At 36.3% G+C, this 21,425-nt stretch overlaps 1 protein-coding gene across 1 annotated transcript in view; it reads left to right on the top strand.

Moving 5' to 3' along the window:
* The first annotated feature begins 8,136 nt into the window (after window positions 1-8,136).
* GRB14 (growth factor receptor bound protein 14) overlaps window positions 8,137-21,425 on the top strand; it is a 48,403-nt gene continuing 35,114 nt past the window's right edge. Inside the window, exon 1 of the mRNA XM_072874405.1 lies at window positions 8,137-8,199. Within this exon, the coding sequence (XP_072730506.1) occupies window positions 8,137-8,199 (63 nt within the window). The remainder of the gene's footprint in view (window positions 8,200-21,425) is intronic.

Here is a 21,425-nt window from a genome sequence, read left to right as displayed (position 1 = left end):
ACATCTGCAGATTACTTAGATGAGTATCTTTAGGATAAGAGTAGTCCTCTGTTTGGTGCTTGTATAGCAGGAACCATGATGGCCAGGCAGTGGAAGGGCATCAGAATCCTGTTACTGACAATTGATGTTGATCTCCTGTGTGTATGTGCAGAGGCAAGAACTGATACAGCTTCCAGTTGGGGATTTCAGGGCTCAGGGATTCCAAACTTTTCTAGCAGCTGATTATTTCTATTAACAAGATGGGATATATCTCTAGCAAGTGGTGAAATCCTGCAGTAGTGGGAGATGACAGTTGACTACTTGCCATATTCTTCTTGTTTGTCTTGAACATGTTTAAAGCTGTTACTTCTGAGGGAACGTAGACCTTTATGACTGCCTTTAATTTGGGAACGAAGATAAAGGGAAACCTTCAAGACAGTGTACTTAAGTGTGCCTCTCATGTTAGAGTCCTGATGGGAGTCACCTCAAATGGGAAGATTAAAAAAAAATGCTAATCAGGCCAAAGAAGATTTTTCAAGAAGGGCAATTGTGGGAGGAGGAATTAGGAGGGAGAAGAAATTAGACCTCTCTGCTCTAGTAACAGCGTGAACTTTCTTTTCTCCTGTTTCAGTCACAGAACATTCATCTGCAGCTAATCAGCTCATATTTTAGCCCAATAGTGTACATTATATTTAATACTTAAATCTCGAGAGAGAAATGTATATCGGGTATCTTAGAGGTGTGCCTGTGCTTCTAATTAGGATACTGATGGATTGTTCCTGTCTATTTCTGGTATGTATGCGTATGCTACATACTGGTATGTCTATCTGTTTGCTTCTTAACTTTATATTATAGCTACAGGAAAACAAGATACAGTAGATTGCCTTGTGATCAGAATTGGATTTTTCAATGAGTGCATTCTTAGGCTATAAATAGCCTTTTAATATTAGTTATGTTATGATAACTCCTGTTACTGATTACATTAAGACCTGGAGTTTATGAACAGCTAGCTGCAAGCACTCGATAATAGCACAGAAATGGTATCAACTGTTGAGAAACAGACTGGAAGTTTGCAAGAATTTCTTCTCATAATTGCTAGAATTTACTGCTATGTAGTGAGAGGGAAGCCCATGCAATATGCAGGTTTCCTTATAACTCAATTGACAGAGCTTTATTATCAGTATGCTTTTCAATCAGGCTTGAACGTATTGATTGCGAAAATAGGCAGCTGAAAAGCTTTGCAAGGGGTGCACATAACGAGGCTTTTAAGATCCCACAAGTTTGTGAGGAGAATTGACAAGGATGGAAAACTGCATTATGCTCTTTGATACTGCAAAATTTAGAGCTGTGTTCAGCTTTTTGCCATTGTTCTTTCAATGCGAACCCTTCTGTAATCATTCGAGGGGAGATGAATAATCTGGTAAGAGAAGATTTTTTCCAGGCTGGTGATTTTCATTATTAGGCTTTTCTCTTACATCAACCCCTCTCTGATTAGTGCGTTGTAGCATTAGGACACAGGAATAGTCTCTTCCAGTTTGGTAAGCAGACAGGATCTGCCTAGTTTCTGTCTAGTACAATAATTACTCATTAGGGCTAAAGGAAAAGTGTCCATATCCTGATTTTCATACTTCAACTTAGTTCCCATATCTGTAATTTTGACTGGTTGCACTTAATATTTAAATCTGATTGTTCTCATTAAGTTTTATTTTAAAGTGATTGTCGTCTTTGAAATTTTCTCAAAGTATGGGGTGTTTGTGTGTGTGTGTGACTTGTTCAGGAGGTAACAGCTGTCTAATTTCAGATTGCCCTGGAAAGTTGTTTTACTTCTGCTGTAGTGTTGTGTTAAGATTTGTGTTAAGATGTTAATTTTCTAGGTAAAATATGAATTGCTCAGTTAGGATAGACCCGGGAGAGAGCAAGGTCATTTAGACTTCTCAAATAGGGAAAAATAAGTGATTTGAAAGAGTTGAAGATTAAGGGTCCTGCTTGTGATGCTGAAGATGAAGGTTTAAATCCTTTCCTCAATTTGAAGTGATCTGGATAGCAAGTCATTGCTCTGAATTGGGCAAAGCTGGTTCTTCCTAGTGTTTTTATAACCAGTAATTCTGAAAAAAAGATATATTTCACAGCTAAAAGTTTTAATTGGCAGTATTCTTATAGGCTCTAGTCCATGATTAGTCACTTTTGTAATAGTAAATTACTTTGAGTTTATTGTATTCAGGTAACTTCAGAACATGGAGCTTTCAAAGGAAGTTTGTGTGTTGTCTTCTCTGGGCAGCTCACTGGGCAATGAGATTCATTTTTACCCGTGTCCACATAACTACTTATTATTATGATCTTAGGATAATATCCTTCTAATTCATGGAAATGAGGAGCAACCATGAAAAGGATATGCGGTGGGTTTTGTGGTGGTTTTTTTTTTTTTTTCCTTAACATAAGATCAGAGTGAGTTGAAAGGATTTCTGAAAACGGTTCCTCTTAAGTTACTTCTTAGTAAGTTTTTTACTTTGTCCTTTGTACTTCTGCCCGTGAGACAATGACCTTATTTAATAACATTGAAGATCAAGCATTAATACATTTTTGAAATAAGTTAAGTATCCACTAGGAGTTTTGTAGCTTTGTTCTTTTTTAGCAGGCGTTGGGCAAACAGATAGAAGACTCATAGGTATGAAGGATAATGTCAGTCTTGTAATGTTCCTGTTAACACTTTGGCAGTAGCCGGCAAAAACTTATGTAAGGAATAGACTTTAAGGAAAATTGGAATGTGTAACTGCTGTGTCAACCAAGCCATATAGAAGACATGAGATATTCTAAAGTAAGAGGTCTTTGGAATGATGAACTCATCATGGTCGGGTGTTATTTTTCTTCTGGGATAGAGACTTCCCAAATCCTGAATGAGTTTATGAAACAGAAACTACTCAGCTTTTCAGGCCCAAAGGAGGGGTGTTTGTAGGATAACTGCAAATAAGCAGTATGTAAGTTAGTGGAGAGGAAAGGACTGAGTAAGTCTAGGCTTTTTCTATAGAGGTGTTGTGGAGAAGTGATGAAAAAATACTCCCAGTCTTTGTATTCGGGGTTTATACATTGGTACAAACCTTATAGGAATCTCTTTTAATCTCTTCCTAAACTATTCCAGCAGAATTACAGTTTTGAAATAGGGATTGTACTTACCGAAGTACAAAAATCATGACCTGGGAAATTATTCGTATAGACTCCTCTAAATAAGATTTAAGAGAATATATACTGTTGTGACTCCGAGATAAAACACATTACCGATTCAGTCCAAGCAGTCTCAACGTGCAGTGAGGAAAATACATGGTTTGTGGAGCTTTCATACTTGCTTGACTGACAGCTGTGGTTGGTTGATTTCTGTGTAACAGAAATACTAACATGAGAAAGACTTCTCTTTCTCAAATGAAACTAGCTCCTTCAGAAGCAAATGTATGGAGACAGTAAAACTGAAGCCCGTGATTCAGCTGTGGCACCAAGAAGCTGCCTTATGTGTCTTTGTCTGCTCACTTTCTTCCTGCAACCTGTGTTTCTCTTTGCATTGGTTCTATGTGTATTATTAAACACATTTTCCTGTGGAAAACTAACACTTGATAACAAATTGTTTTCTAATACAACCAGCCTGTAATCTTGACTGTCAGAAAGGACAGTTGCTGAGAAGTTTTATCCAAGAATCTTGTTTCAAGTATGTGTAAGGGTCAGTTTGACCCAGTTATATCATAGCTATAACCAGGGGAAAGAAGGAAGCTGACACATGGGTTAGTAATTCAAGGATAGCATTTAAAAAGGAGGAGTTCAGAGTTCATGTGGTACATGTTTCTTGGCCAGCAAAAGGACAGCAATCCACTGAGAACTATGAAGTGACATACTTGGAGATGGCTTTTCAATGCAGAGGTTGGGATCTAGGGTTATCTTGCTTTGCCCTTAAACTGCTCCGGCCTGGTGTGTTGTTTGTAATGCCTGGCTCATCCATGGAAAGGCTAGCAGAGGAAGACCTGAAACTATGAATTGTGCCGGTTCTTTTTTGTGGTGCATTAGACTCTTAAAATAGAAGCATTTAATAGGTGGATAATTGTATGAAGAGACAGAAGAAGAGAGATCATGATGGCTCAAACTTCATTGTGAAGTTCCTAGGTATGTTATAATACGTATGTTGCTTTACAGGTAATACAGTCTGTTTTAGTGCAACTGTTTCTGCATAGGAATCAATCATTATCAACCCTCTAAGAGGGTGTACCCTATGTTCTGTTTGAGGAGTAAGACCTTGTTACGTTTCTTTGTATAAGGGACTATAGGAGTAGAAAGACGACAACTCACTCAATCACTTTCTTTTGTGGGATGGTTTTAAAGAAAATAGTTATTTGCTAAACATATGCAAACGTACCTATGCAAAAAATACCCTATATGTGTTTCCAAGTCATGTTGATGGTATTAACTGACTCTTGTAGTAAAGAGACAAAGTGACCGTCTGTGCCAAGCAGACAAGGGCACTCTCTCAAGGAACTGCAGATAGTACCACAAATAACTTACCTGACTTTATGTTGGTCTTGTGTAATAATCTCCTGCCTTAGCTTAAAGAAAAAACAAGTACAAAAAATAGCATTGAAGTTTTTTATAAACCTTAATGAATTTATATTCTCTAGAATTTTTTTTCATCTACGGAAGCGAAAGCTGAGTCTGATTTGCTCTTGTTACCTATAAATGCCCACATTCCTGCATTATGTCTGGCAGAGCCAGGAATAGATCAGCTGTTGTGGCTCCATATCCAGTGCCTTAAGTACATCACTGACCTTCCTCTACTAGCGGGATATCTCTATTCCATATGTTGTTATAAAACCCTTACTTGGAGCTACTAACTCTAAGAGCTTTTCAATTCTTGCCCACTCAATTTAGTCATGCTTTCTTTAGTGGCAAGAAGTAGAAGTGGTTTATATTTTTGAAGTATCTAAAAAGTATCTGCACAGTGTTTTCAGAACTGTATCTGGTAGCTTAGTGACAAAAATAGGAGTGAAAAGCTGCATGAACATATTCATTTTACAGAGCTCTCAAGCAAGTGAGCTGGATGAGATTTCCTTCCTGTGCACCAGCACCAGCAAAATTCTTTGCAAACCTGCCATGGACAAGTCAAATCTTTTACCTGTAGGAAAAAAAAAGTGATTATATATGTTTCCCTGAAGGCATGATTGGCTTTCAAAGTCTTTCTGTATCTCACATTTATCAATAGCACTCCTCTTGGCTTTCAGGTGGTGAAGTGATTCTGCAAGGCTTGCACTTAGAAGTTGAGATGTCATTTATTTTATTTTATTTTATTTTATTAAATCAGTGTTTGTGAAATTTAAGAGATGAAGGTATTCCTCAATGTAATTTTTAGTACCCTTGGGTGCAACTGATGTATACTTTCATTAGTATAAGTAAATTACTGTAGTATTTTTGTTTAAAATCAAATCAGATCTGAATATTGGATTTTTATTACAAAGTCAAACACAACACTTAAGTGTTTGCTTACTTTCTAAATAGGTCTGGTCTGTATATCTGACTGGGGAAGATAAAATACAGATAGTCTCACTGAGGAAAATAATCCTCTGCTTCACCTTGCAGGCAAATAGGTCAATATTATTCACAGAACAAAAAGCTGCACATGCTTTTCAAGAGCCAAGGACCTTCAGTACTCAGGGGTAAGGAAAAATGGCTTGGGTTATTTTTGTTTCTTTCCCAATAAAGCCACTAATGCAATGCACTGAGATTTACAGTTACTGTTTCCCAAACACTTTTCCGTAAGATCCAAGAAAAAAAGATTGTAGAGAGAGTTTTTTGTTCTGGTGCTGCAAACATATGCATGTCTAATATTCCTGGGAGTAAAACACCTACAGGAGCAGGCTCTGGTACCACAAGTTGTTTTCTGAATCTTACAGCAAAATTTCGAAGCTATGTTACAGAATTTTGAGAACATGCTCCCATAGGAAATAAAAACTTTGTGCCTGAAAGGTAAAAACCTGATTGCAAACACTTGACATTTATCATAGCTATCTCTAGTAGAAAAGGATGTTCATTTCAAATGTTACAGAATTAACACTTTAAACTTGACTTCTAGAATAGTTTTTTATTCTTCTGGTTTCTCAAGACAGTCATAAGGATTTTGGACTGGAGCTTAAGAGAGCAAAATAAAAGTAAATAAACATAGTACCTTAAACTTAGAAGATTAGTTGCTATGCATCTGTTGGTGCTATAGACTCAATGTAAAATGAGTCAAAGTTAAAACTGAACCTTTATTATTGAGCCAAGGAAATGGCTAATATCTGCTATATTTTAACTGGCTTTATGGCTTTACTAAAAGCTCTTGTTTTAAAGCTAACTGAACAAGGATCAAATGTCTGTCTCCAAACAAATTCTCTTTGTGACTTGGCATCAGTTTCTTATCAGGTTTTTTCCACCCTGTATGTCTCAATCAAGGACAACAGGCTTTGAAAGTTTAGGAAAATATTTGTCTTTACTTCCTATTCCTTGGCAGTATTTTATTAAAATTTGAGAGCTGCAGGTAAAATGCCAGTGCATTGCAGGTTTTAATTTTTGGGAGGGAGCTGTATTCTTTTTGTATTTATAGTGATTGTTCTTCTTGTTCATCAACAGAATTTACCAAAGCCCTACTGATTTTACGATTTCAGGAAAGTAATTTAGCATGAAAATAGATGCTTTGAATCCATAGATTCTGAAATATCTTACTGGTGCCAGTGACTTTGTTATGTAGTTTTTGCCACTTACAAAACTCTCAAAACAGAAAATCACATGAAATCACATTGTTTATCTTTAACTTGCCAGTATACAGTTTCTTATGTCCTGGAGACAAGATTTTTTTCTAGACATTTTGGGATTACTACAGACTGTGCTCATCTCCAGTTACTGAGGGAAGAAGCACTATCAATATGTTCTAGTGAATTTTAGCATGGATTATTATAATATTTTCCAAGTCAGTTCTGAATGCTGCTAGCACATATACATCAGATGTGTGCTAAATAATACACTTGCAGTAACTTTCTATGAAACTGCAGTAGTCTGCATATCTGTTTGAGATGTTATAAATACTTAATAGAATAATTTTTGCAGAATGTCTGCAGTCTTCACCTATGGTGAACAATGTTTCTGATGCAAACTGCTTGTTCAAGAGTTATAAAAGAAATATCCAATATCACAGTTCTAACATCTGTTTAATTATTTGGTTTACAAGAAAATTATTGCTTGCTCATGCTGCATAAAAACAGGAAACTCTTTTTCTGCTATTAAGCACATTATGAGACCTTAAAAAAAGATTATAGCTTGCCTTATCATATAAGCAATGTAAAATCTTACTCTTTTTGACAAAGAAGGAAAGAAAAAACCCTGGCTTCCTTAGTAGAACCATGTTAATGAAACCAGACTTGTTATGTAGATATTTGATACATAAAGTAAATACATGAGTGGGGGTGATCAACAACTTGAGTTCATGAAACAGTCTTAAATTTCACTTGCTTGTAACATTATACATGACACATTTTGAGGCCTTTGTTGCATTGCAAAGGTAGAAATTGCATTACTTTAAGTAAAAGGGGAGTTTTGCTGCTGCTTTAAATAAAGGTAGTTAAGAATCACAGAATTAAACTCCATGGATTCAGTGCATCTATTCTTATGCTCAGTTACTTTCCTGAAACCCTAAGATCAGAAGCACTGAAGAATATTTTGTTTGCTGGAAAAAGCCGGGAAAAAAAATACCCAACAACATTATAACCAGTCAGTGTAAAGTGCTAGAATACAGTCTTTAATGATTTGTTTTTTGTTTTTGATTTGACAGTGAAGACAGGGTTTTGAGTGATAGAAATGCATGTTGTTCTGCTTATTTTTATAGCCAGAGATATCAGTGTGGGCCTTTCCAAGGACGGAAGACAAATTTTCAAGCTCTTTGGTTGGTTGTTTTCTAGTTAGTCCTACCCTGGTGTCTTCTGTAATTGGCTTTGAGTAGGACTGGATTCCCATAAACAGAGTGACATTTAGTACATCCTTAGTCTTTTCTTTGCACTGACTCTCCAATATTTGGGTTATGAGAAGTTAGGCTAACTACTTTATTCTGCTTCATGTTATCACCTGGATGAAGGTTGGCGACTTATGTGAAAAGCAGACATGAGTTTGTCTTCAAGAAGAGTAACATTGCCTGCAGTTATGCCAGTAACTCTGCAGAAATGGGTATGGCATTTAAATCAGCCTTGTAATTCTGACTTTAGTATGGGTTGGTAATACATTTGCTTAGTGTAAATAAATGTTTAAAATAAACAGGGCTATATTTAATTTTTCACTCAATTTTTTTAAATTTCTCTAGTGTAATAAGAATTTTTCTTTTCTGACAAATGCAGATTTTTAATTTCTTTATGTGAAATATATGTTTACATAATCTACATAAATATATATGTGTACATAATTGAATATTTGTTACTGTGCTTTTTTCTCTGTTACTGTAATTCTGTACCTTGTGCAAGAAATAGGCTTTGCTTACAGATTAATGTAGTTTTTAAATATAAAGTGTCATAATTACATTTCAGAATATTAAAATATGGCTCTGTAGAAGGCTATGGTACTGTTCCTAATGGAGGATTATTGGAGTCTGCTTCCACAGGCTTTGGATCAGCCTTAAACACAACATACTTTTTCCTCACCCTCTCTGGCTAACACCTTAATAGTGGGTGGTCCATCATGTATTTTGGGAATCAGGGTAACACTGTATAGTGTTTCTCTGTAGCCACTGTAGCTTGCCTTTTTTTGTTATCTCGCTAAAAAGTGGAAGCAATGCAAAATCATTAACGCCGATGTGCACTAGGATTGCCTAGTGTAACTCTATGCATTGGGGGTATCGATGAAGTTGAAAATACACACGGAAGTGAAGTAAGGAAATATGACTCTCTGCTAAGCCAGATATATTGACTTCTAAGAAGTTAGTTTAAACAAACTGTAATTCATTAGTTAGATTTCTTTTGTAAATGTGTAGATATTTTTCAAAAATTCATTGCTGCTTAATGTGCCTGAATAACTGTTAATAGACTCTTCTGTTACTCAGAGGCTTATAATATACCAGCAATGTGAAAATGAAATTTCAGTGAAATATTGCTACAGTATTAAATGGTTCTCATGAGCAATTTACACAGGACACAGCATGTACTTCTTATGGCATAAGTCCAGTGGGTCTAAAGTAGTATATGAACACATAGGCCTTACTAATTTGGGATGTATGGTATTCTTTCAGATTACTTCATTGTTTGAGTTGGAGGGGAAGCTTGTGAACATACAATTTTAGTGTGATTGATTGGTACAGATTAGATTATGCTACTGTCTTAACATGAGCATATACTACTTTTCTGGTATAGTAACTTCCCTTTCAGATTTAGATGTGTGCAAGATGTGCTCTTACACAGTTTTATCCTAATAATTTGGTCTGTCTCCACAAAAATACTCTTTTAAAAACTGTGTTTTAAATTTAACTTCTCAGCTCTAATGCTCTCAATCCTATGGTTCCCTCCCCTTCCTCTCTCCCTCCCCCCAACACCCCACCCGGTCTCAAATCTTCAGTTGTCATAGTTATTTTATTTTTGGCTCTTCTTTGGTTATTTGTATGTTAGAAGATGAAGGTCTTTGTTCTTGCAGCGTGTAGTTGTGTTGGACTCCTCTGGTATGCACGCAGCAGTACTTGGTGCTATGTGGGAGGGGAGAGATGTGTAACTTTGCTCAGTCTAGCATTCAGAAAGCTAGGAAACTCAGGTTTAACTACTGTATATTTTAATGGTTTGCTTTTCTTTTTTTGCTGTTGAGAGGTGAGCATCATTCTCTGAGGAAAGTTAAGGGTTTTTTTTCTCTTTTGACAAATGCATGGTGAGTAAGATCATTTTCTGTGCATTCTCTCCTATTTTAAAACACAAATATTTTCACACTACTATCGAATTAGCTGTTAACAGTTACCGGCTTTACTTCTCTTTATCTGTGCACTTTGTAAGCCCAAAATAAAAATAATAGAAGTAGGAAAAAGAAGCAGCACAGGATGTTGCCGTAGGTAGGTAGGTATTGGGTTACACACAATTGCAAAAATTCTCAAAGGCATGTGCCCTCACTGAGGGCTCACTGTATGCCAAATTTAATAGTCCTGTTTATGCTTGTGATGTTTGTATCTAGGCATGTAGAATTCCTCCTGAAAGTACCTCTTCTCTCTATTCAGAAGGTGCTTTTGTTATTTCTATAGCAATACCCTAATTTCTCGAACTGGAATACTGCAGGGAGGGAAGGTAGGAAGGCAGGCAAAAAAGAGCCTTGCTTGTAAGGGGTAACATTTGTGCATGCATGTGCATTTGTAAATTTGTTTTTGTTTCTCATGGACATTAGAACCTTAGACATCACCTTTGACTGAAAGTAGTGCAACTTCTATTTTTTGTAATGTAGGAAGGACCTGGAAATGTAAAAATGTTATGTTAGCACTGCATAGTCAAGAGAAACTTAAGCATTAGCTCATAAATTATTATTTTAGGCTATCAATCATCCCTAATGATTATTTCTTAAATTCATGCAACGGGTAATTGTGTAAGAAGTATAGTTTAATTATGGTACTGCAAAAATTGCAAGTCTTTTTTTTTTTTCATTTTTTTTTTCTCCCTCACAAAAGGTAAAATTTTGCATTATCAATGTGCTAATCTGGCTGTTCTGCCAGCTTCTTGAATACATGGGTTTTTCTCATTTTCATTCCAAATATCTAATGTGCTTTGTCCAAAGTTATTTCATACTTCTTTCTGTTTTAAAATCTGATATGAAGTACTTACCACAGTTGACGTGTTTTATTCTTAAGTAACATATTTTAACCTAAAGCTACAGGGCCTCGTTTAGATTCCAAGGGGTCTTTTAGCACAGGCAGAAAAATGACTTGCTTAATAAGCATGGGGAATTATGCATATTGAATACTATTAAAATCAGATTTATAGTATGTATATAGACTAGACATATAATTAATCCAACACAGTTAGAGTAAATGTCTTCTTTATCTTTTGTATGAATAACTTTGTACTCCTCTGAAAATGTTTTTAAGAAATTAGATTTAAAAGGTCATAATGCATTCAAAACATTGTTTTACAGTCAGTTAAAGACCAATCATTTATTCAAGATAAACACCCACAAGTCTACTAGACTTGTTATATGGTAAGTAAAAGAGTACTTATGCACCTGATGTTAGATGCAAGGTGTATAAACAGTGAGAGTTGTGGTTTTTTTCCACAGCAGCTGGGAACTTCACAGCATACTAGGTCACAGAATGTTAAAAAGCCCTGTGTACATAGGCGGTATGTATTGCAGCTGAATAATTTCCAGTGATTCTTGAAGAGACTGCATAGTATCTTTTAAACGGAAGAAATATTGATTAGAAAATGAGGATGTGGTTTAGATTGCTCGAATCTAGGACTGGTATAAGCATGCAAATTTCAAGATTCTCTTGCATCTTTATTCCATCTATTTTTCTGGCCTGAAATCACCTGCTGCTTTAATCAACACTTGCCCCTCCCCCAAGGAAAAATGGTCACTTAAGCCAAATTGTACTGAGAATTAGTAATGTCTGTCTGCAAGGCTAAGAGCGTGAAAGTAATTTTTCAGTTTTGCATTTGGGTTCCCCAAGATGAAAGGCCAATGTGCTAATCCAGGAATTTTACATAAGGCACTTTAAGTGACATGATAATGGTGTCATTAAATGGTACCTTTTATAAAATAACTGGAGGCAGACAAAGCATTCATGTATGAAACATCTCTTCATAAGGACAGTTTGAAAAATAGTCATTTACAGATGCATAAACAACTCCGTGCCCTCTTTGTGTTTTGAACAGTAATAAAAATAAAATAAATACAATAATAAATATTTTAATAATAAATACAATAATAAAGTGAAAGAAAGGGTAGCATCCCACAAAGATTTGAAAACAAATGAGAGGTTTAAGTGAGGGATGGACTTGAGTGCACTTTAAATACTTTAGGAACAGTGGTCAGAAAATCTGTAGTGGTTGAGGTGAATTATTTGAGTCACTGTAAGGTCTTATTCTTAATGGAATGTTTTGTTTCATGACTTACTGAGGGGTCTGAGAGAAGATAATGGGGATAACCACAGCTAAAGCAGTAAGATGGGCCTGACTGGAAATTCAGTATAGAATTAGATCTTAGAGATAAATTATTAGGATAAAGCATCAGGATATGTTGCTGCTGGATCTGCAGAGTTTGATACAAATAGTAAAGGTTTTGAGCCAGAACAAGAGTTGAGGAAGGTTGAGGGGGAAGAATATATATGAGAATGGGCAGAGACCCAAACTGAATTCAGGAGACTGGTAGTGTGTTTTTTGGAAGAAGTTTATGTTTAAAATTGCTAGAAGGCCAAGCTAGTATGTAGACTCAAGGAAAGGTCTTGCCACCTTTATGTATTTAAGTACTAAGATAGCTGCATTTTGTTTGGGGAGATAATACATAAAAACTTGTGAAACTGGTTTTATAAGTATCTCCCTCAGATACTTGAGGGGGCATACAACTTTCATGTTAGCTATGAAAAGATTCATGAACTGCCTAGAATTCAGTCATCTGTCATACCGTACTTCCAGATACTAAATTACCTACTCATGATAGAGGCTGACGTGATGCTAGAGATTCAGTTTGTGGATGATAAGGAAGAAGGTGGGTGGCAGACTAGCATTTTCTGTCATTGTGGAAGAGATCTGGTTAGGTCCAGGGAGTATTTAGGAGAGAGCTACTGACCTGATCTTCTCAGGGGAAGGTATTGCAGGACTTTTCCCCTCCCTGATGATGTTGGCCAAATAAGTCTAGATCTGATACTATACTTGAGAAGGATTCTGGGACCAATTTTTGCTTTGAATATGTACTTTATACTCAAGCAGGCACCTAAAAATGGATTCTGGTGTAGCAGTCATATGCCAGTTGGCCAGTTGGTCATATTTTCTGCTTTGAATAACATGAAACCAGTAAAGCTTCCTACCATTTTTATTGTGTATAAAAATGATGCCACATGTATAAAAAATCAAAATGGAACTAACTTTAGCAATCCCTATGGTTCAGCTACTGGGATGGAGAGGAAGGTTTTTTCTATCCTGTGACATTCCAGTCTCTACAAGCAATAAAATTTTACAGAATATTTTGTACACAAAATCGTCAGCGATCTTGGAATTTAAAATGTATAGCACTATGCTGCATAGTTATCATGAAAGGTAGATAGGGATGTGTGTGTGTATGAGACAGTGAGTAATAAGTGCACAGAGCTTTTTAAAAAGTCTTTTAAAATCTCAATGGTTTAATACACTTGGTCATTACTTGTCCCTTGTATAGTTTGACAAGGTTTAGTGGCACAATTAACGTTGCACTCTGTCTCCTCTCTGTCTTCAGTTCTTGAACAAATCTTTGATATGTTTTTCAGTTTCTTCTTGCCTTCTTTGAACATCTAACATTCTTCATACAGTAACCAAGGAAATTGGCAGTGTTTATTGCCCTACTCTGCTCATAATCTTTTCTGTTGGCAGAAATCCCTTGGAAGAAAAACCAGCTTTTTCATCAGTTGAAGAAAGTGCTTAGCCATTTTCTAGCTCTAGTACTTTAGTCTCCTCTTGAATAAATTAGGCTTCAAGAAGCCAGAACTTGACCTTCAGACTGTGTTATCTAGCCTTGAAGTATATCAAGAGCTATTGCTGAATAGTTATTTCTACTGGTGGCAAACCCCGTACTGATTATGCTGCATTGCTGTGTATGATGGGAGAAACTCAACACACTGCACACAAGGTGTTGGCGTCAGTCCTATGTGAAAAATCAAATTTTCCTTACTTGTATGTCTTCTGTGTTACTTTCAACATGCTACGATACATAAGCAAGTACCTGAAAAATTAGAAGATTTTATTTACTTTTGACAAATTGAAGATATACTAATGTATACAAAGAAAATTCATCACCTTGCACCAAGGAATTATTCATATTTAAGCTTGCTTTCTTCCTCATTTTCATGCTGTTGCTATGGGTACTGGACATGCCCCATGCTCCCCCACTCCTTGTTTTTCTGCCTGTGGGTCAGGAACAGAGGCAGGACCAACCCAACAAAACACCAGCTGCCTTAAGGACCTAAAAAAAAAAGTTATGACTATAAGATCAAAACTTCTGAACCAATATAATTCTGTTGTAACACTGGAAATTTTACCCTGGTTCTAGTCCATCTTAGTCGCTTACACTTGGTAGTGACTTCCTAAAGTTTCTTTTTTGAAGTTGCCCTTATTCAGTTGCTTTCAACCCTTTATTTATGATTACATTATTTCAAGGCAACCTGTTTTACATAGTTTAAAGTAGTTACATGAGAACAGATTTATTCTGGCACAGTACAGAGCATAATGGGTGCCTGGGGAACAGTACAAAGCAAGGTGAGTCAAAACTTCCCAAGTCACGCCTTCCAAGAATACATATCCAGTTTCTTGAGCCAGAGTTGATAGGCTCTCGTCATATTTCTCATATTTCATCATATTTCTCATAACATATTTAATCTCCTCTCTCTGGCAGATCCTAATGGCTGTCTTGGACTGCTGACCTATATCTCTACCAATACACATGCTTGGGCATAAAAAATGTTAACTGGGAGAGACATCTTTGGTCCCTTTCTTTCCCATGCCTTGCACATCCCTGAGGTTACAACTTCCTGCTGTTTGTGTCTTTGCTGATACCTTTTCTGCTTGGCACCACTAAAATTCTTACGAAGGACTGAGACCTGGGAGGACGTGTTAAGTTGACACCCTGTCGTGGTTTAACCCCAGTCGGCAACTAAGCACCACACAGCCTCTTGCTCACCCTCCCCTCTCCCAGGGGGATGGGGGAGAGAATCTGAAGAGCACAAGTAAGAAAACTCGTGGGCTGAGATAAGAACAGTTTAATGGTGGAAATAAAATAATAATAAATTGTAATGAAAAGGAAAATAATGAGAGAGAGAGAGGAACAAAACTCCGGGGGGAAAAAAAAAAAAGTGATGCAACCGCTCACGACCTGCCAACTGACGCCCAGCCAGTCCCCGAGCAGCGATCGCTGCCCCCTGGCCAACTCCCCCAGTTTATATACTGAGCGTGAGGCCATATGGTATGGAATAGCCCTTTGGGCAGTTGGGGTCAGCTGTCCTGGCTGTGCCCCCTCCCAGCTTCGTGTGCGCCTGGCAGAGCGTGGGAACCTGAAAAGTCCTTGACCAGTGTAAGCACTGCTTAGCAACAACTGAAAAATCAGTGTGTTATCAACATTATTCTCATACTAAATCCGAAACATGGCACTATACCAGCTACTAGGAAGAAAATTAACTCTATCCCAGCCAAAACCAGGACACAACCTTAATGCTTTTCCTTTATTTCCTACTAGAATCCTCTTTTTTTCACTATTCCTCAGTGTACTCTGATTTCTTCACAGTCTTTTGTCATCACTCTTGTTGCATATTGTATCATTTCCACCTCCAACCTTTGCCCTAACATAACATCGTGCTTTTTTCTTAGACCACTTAGACTGTTTTTCTGAACCGGTTAATTCCCTTCTCCAAGAGGTTAGCAATTACATGGTATCTAGACTGAATAGCAATTGGAGCCCTCTGCTTGTCTTGTACTAGCTTGACAGCCAGACTTAACTAGCTCATCAAATTATCTACCAGCTGCGTATGCAAGCCCTCGATGTTGTAATTTTTCCTTTGGTCCTATTGATTGTAACTTGTTGGATTGGCGTCTGTCACCATCTTTTTGGGTATCCTGTTTGACAAGATTTCAGGATGATCATAACACAAATAAAATACATACTCCTATGATGATATGAACATGGCTTCTGTGTGGGGAAGAGAAGCAGCAGCTAGACAACCCAGAAGACCTCTGAATGCAGGGTATCACAGCATGTGTAGAGATGAGAAATGTGCTACTGACTTCTCAGTTTTCCTGTATGACTGAAGGCTGTTCAGTCTACATACCTCATTTTTGTTTTAGAACAAATGATTAGAGGTAAATATTGTCAAAGTACACTGAATTTCTGAAATGATTAGTCTCTCCTTATTACTACATTATCCACTTAACATTATATTTTTTTTCCACTTTGTTCACTTGTTTTAGTGAGTGTCTCCTCCATTAGATTACTGTTACATTTTTGCTGACAATTACAGGGCCTGAGTTCCATGCTCAGGTGCTCCTAGTCTTTTTTTTCTGTTCCTGTAGTGGTTTGCATTTGTCGGCAAAATTTGTTGACAAATCTGTGATAACGTGACAGCGCATAGTTGAAGGTTTTACACGGTTTGAGTAGACTTACTAGCTTTATTGCAGGATTTACTCTTTATTTGGATTTTGTGCATTGGCCGGAGGGAACAATGCTATGTGAATAAAATGAAATACAAGTTGAAAAGTGGTGAGGGATAAAATGTTCTGTCAGAATAACTATTCTACAGCAGTTGAACCTTGCTGTTATATACCACCAGAGACTAGAAACAGATATTCAGAGACAGTGGTGGGCTGGAAGGATGATGTAGTCTGACCCAGCAAAGCAGGTTTTTTTGTCTTATACCAAATGGCAAAGTGCTTCAGCATTCTAAACCAACTATTTATTATAGTGGGTTAAATTACATAATCTTTGTCATATTTGCTCTGGACATGCCAGAAATTCTGAGAAAATTTCCAAAGTATATCTTGTTTAGCTAAAAATCTAAACTTTGCTTAGTTTTACGGAGTCTACATTCTTTTCTCCTCTAGTGACTTCCATGGGCATACATAGGTGATAAAGGTGATGACAAAGGCATTCTTCGCTTTGAAGCTGTGTTGTAGTTCAAGCCAGAACTTCTTTATAAAATTGTAAAAGTGAAAGAACATTTTAAGAAAAAATATTTTATTTTTTTTAATTTAAAAAATGTATTTTAGGACTGCTGCAAAGGAAATGGGAAACTAACTGGACTCTTAATGGTGTTATTCAGAGACTTGGTCTATCTCAGCTCCAGCAAGAGATCTGGTCTACTGAGAAACCAGCAACATAGTATGAAAAACCTGGTAGAAACAATAGGTACTTCTTTTTATAGCTGGTATCTCTTCAGAAACATAGAGTGCAGCCAGAACATGGCAGTAACAGATTTGCTTTCTCTTGTGCTGGAACATAGCATTCTATTTATCTCTGACAAGCGAAGGATATGTTGGACAAACTGCTCTATTAAATACAGAAAGCCTCATTTAAATAATGTTAGCGCTTTGACATAAATAGGGACAAGCTATTCAAACATGAGGCTGATAACATTCTGCCCTTAACTTTGTTGTACACAGAAAACAAAAAACAGAAGTGTCTTTTAGTGGCTTTATACTGAAATTTCTTTCTCCCCCGATCTTCATACATGACTTCTTTGGAAAGTAGAGTAGTATGTGGATAATTTCTACCATATTTCTAGTTTGGGGGATAAAGAACACTGGTGCACTTGGAACTTTTTTCATTTCCTGTTCATTTTCTGTTTCACAAACTTTTTTTTTTTTTTTTTTTAAAATGAAATACTGAAGTTCCTCCTTCAAGTCAGATTCTTTGAATCCTCTAGTATGATTTTCCATCCCATCCTTCTTTTTAAGTCAGGTTAGTCTAACTGGATATTTTTCCATCAGTATATGGTAAGTATATTCTAAATATTGCTATTGTATATAGTAAAATGTAAAGCTGTGTATTACTATTAAATATATAAAAGCTATGTAAAGTTAAGACTTAGCAGGCAGTGTGGCAGCAAAGGACTGAAGATACTAAATAACATAAGTTTACTAATAGAGCTAATAAGCTGTTCACCTCCAGTAAATTAACTTTTCACGAAGAAAAGTTCACGTGGAAGTATATTCTCCTTAACCTTAATGCAATAATCAAGTCCAGTCTGAATATTGATCTCTTTAAATCAAACAATAAGGCTTTTGAACTTTTATCATAAAGGTCTTGGTTTGGGGGTAAAATACGAAACTCTTAGCCACTACTAAGATGCGTTTTGTACCTTCCTAGTTATTTTAGCAATTTTCTATGGATTTCATGAGAAATATTAAGGTAGCTCCGAGTGAAGATAATGGTTCATAAAACATGTACATTTAGCCTAAATAACTTAAGCTTTTTACTGTGAGCTGTATTGGTTGGACATACTGAACTACATGAAAGAGTGTGGTGATTCTGACACTAAGAGGTGGCGTTGCGTGGCTGGAAGGGAGAATAGCTTGCGTACAAATGTACTTGTTTGGAACTTGGATTATGTTATGTTCTCCACGGAGTTTTCCAATTACTTTCCCGTGGTTAAAGAATTTTACCCAAGTTTCACTGGATTGTTGTCATTATTTATTTATTTATTTTTAGTGGATAGGAAGATGTAAAACTCTCTTGTCTTCCTAATTGAGAACTACATGTCTATGTACTGGGTTTAGATTAACTGGGGAGCCATGCGTACTGTGCACTGAGGTTGGGAAGTGACCTACATTTGATTAGCTGTCTGTAAGTAAGGGGTACATGGAAGACAGGCATAGGGAACCTTTTACTTTTCCCAGGGCCAAGAGGTTTTTCAGATACCTTTGTGTCAGATGTTAATGTACACACTTAGCATTACTAAATAATGTAATTAAAAGTAACTAAGGCTTATTTTTGTCATGGCTTGTAAGGCATGGGTTCTCCACTCTGATTTAGAGGTTAGTATGAGTAAGAGTCTGAAATTACTTGACTATAGCCAGCTGTTCTACAAGTGAAACATTCATGACAAGTTTATCTTTATTTTGCAGTCTCTTACTCCATGAGTGTTTAATCTTCATAATAGCTCTTCTTTTGAAGGACTTGGGAAAAGTTATTGATACCAATCAATGTGAACTGCATTACCCCACTGAGATTTTTCAGAAGTATGGTGATTACTCTAAACCATTCTAGTAACTGCTGTGAACAAGCTGGGGAAAAGTTTTCATAAATTTAAGAGTGGGTTTTCTTCTAGGAAGATAGATTCAGGTAATGTTAGTGAATTATTACCTATCTACCTGGCAATGGTGGCTCACAAATTCACAGTGCAACACTCCAAAATTAATCTGCTGAAATAGCCCTTGGGCTTTTCCTCTTTCTCAGGACTGAACAGAAGTTTATACCCTGTGCACATCAGATGAAGTAATAGATGGAGCCTAAACCTCCATTTCTATTGATGTTAGGAGAGATTGAGGTTTGCCATTTAAGTTTCTTTAAATTTTAGACTGTATAACCTTCTTTTAACTATTTGTTTTTTGCCTTTTCATTTCCAGTGTCTCCTCTTTTTAAACTGGCAATTTTATTTCACCTGTAAAGAGTAGATCTGAGAACATATTCTTCCATATCTCTTGTCACTAATTAATGCAAATCAATAATTTAGCTGCTCTGCAGTGTGTTTATCTTGTATAAGTGATCCTTTGACTGCTTAATCAACTAGCAAACCTGCTAATTTTCTTTCATTTCTGCTATTCCATGTAATTGTATTTTTTGAAATTTTTGCTAATGATGTTTAAATTTCCTCACAGCTTTCTAGTTATTCATACACATCTTAGCAGTTGTACTTGAAATGCCTCTTTAGCTGCTTTTGTTTGGAATCTCCATAGTCTGAAAAAGATCTCTGGTAAGGCAGAATAATTTGAGACTCTCTATTTAAATAAATTGTGCCATCCACCCCCACCTTTCCTTAGAAATAATGTGCATTCTTTTTAAGGACTTTATTGTGGTTTTTACTTCTATAGATCCCTTTGCATTTCTTACTCCTGATTTGGTCCTTTGTTGTGGTAATGGCTGTTGATGGTGATAAATCTTTAACTTTCTATCTTTAATCTACATTTTACTTATTACTGCAATTCTTACAGTATGTTGAACTTCACAATGTAGCTGTTGTTATTTAATTCTCCAATTATAGTAACTTTTTGAGCAAAGTATCATACAGTTATCGTATAGTTAACAATAATCTCACTTTCTGCTCTAAAAGTAGTTGTACTATGAGTTCATTGTCTGAAGCGTAGAAGTTGCTTTGTCTACACTTTGCCTTTTGTTCAGTTTTATACAGAGAAATGGAATCTTCTGTAACTATTTTATTACTATTTATAACTGTATTTTGCTTCTGTTGACCAATATTGAAAAAGTGAATGGATGAAATCCAGGATTAAATAATATTTATGTTTTAACTTTCCTGTTGTCTTTCAAACCTTGTTTCTCTTCAGTTTTACTGACGTTGTCTTTGAGATGATTGCATGTCAGCATTGTCCTCATTCTGCCATTTTTTGGAACATCATAATGTGATTGTCATAACCTTCGTTTGAAAGAACTTTGCTGGTATATTTTTGCACATAGCTTATTATAATTTGGAGATCTTCATAGTTTAACCTCCCTTTTTGTAATATAACATATTTACACATCTAAAGCAGTAGTCATACGAGCAAGTCTAAGTACTTTACAAATCTTAATGAGTTCAATCTGTTACCTTGCTGTACAGAAACAGATTTCAGTTACCCTGCCCCATTTTACAAAAAGGAAACTGAGGGACTAATACGGACTTGCCCAAAGTCAGATGGCAAATACATATTTTAAAAGTAAGAATTGGACCTTTTTTGCCTGTAGGTAATCTCTGATATTTTTTGTTACTTCTTCACATTGCTATTTAGTTCCTTTTTTTGTGTGATTTTTCCATTCATGGAATGGTCAATCTTGTGCTGGATTAGGTAGGGCCATACTAAGAGTCTGGGGGAGGGGAGTGACTGTACAGGCTGTATAATATAGACAGTTGCCATAGTGCCATAGTAAACTGTCAGAAGACTAATACAGAAAATGAGTAGAAATTGTTTTAGTTGATAATGTACGCACACTGTTACCGTGAAATTAAACATTTTTTTGAATAACTGCTAACAGAATATTTGGATCTAAAAAAATTCATGGTGTTTTGAGGCAACAAATTCATTAATTGCTAGAGAAATCATTCTTGTCAGTGGTCTTATATTTGAATAAAGGCTGGAAATTGACATTATTTTTGCTCTTTGAAATGTCATTTTAAAAATGGTTAGATTTTGGAAACTATGAGATTTTTCTAGGTTGTGGTAGGAAAGGAAGGCAATTTTCCTAGACTTTGCTCTTACTTTCTTGGCACTTTGGTTTTGTTTCAAGGCAGACATAATTGATTATTAGTGTTTTTATATCTTTTAGTGCTTATGGGACCATACCTCAATCTATCAATAATAGGTAAGTGTATGGAAAGTTCACTTGTGGTCACTTGGAAGAACAGCTCCTCCTTCTTCAGGCAACTACTTCGTTCTTTGATGCTTGCTGTCCTTGTAATCAGTGACTTGGCTTGCCTTCAGTTTCTTTAAATTGATCTCCCAAGTCTTCAATATATGGCTTCACAAGCTGTACAAGGTGCTTAACTTTTCCGTAATAGC

The sequence above is a fragment of the Ciconia boyciana genome, chromosome 10 (assembly GCF_034638445.1).
Source record: "Ciconia boyciana chromosome 10, ASM3463844v1, whole genome shotgun sequence".
Taxonomy (NCBI): domain Eukaryota; kingdom Metazoa; phylum Chordata; class Aves; order Ciconiiformes; family Ciconiidae; genus Ciconia; species Ciconia boyciana.
This window is presented reverse-complemented; position numbering and strand designations above follow the sequence as displayed.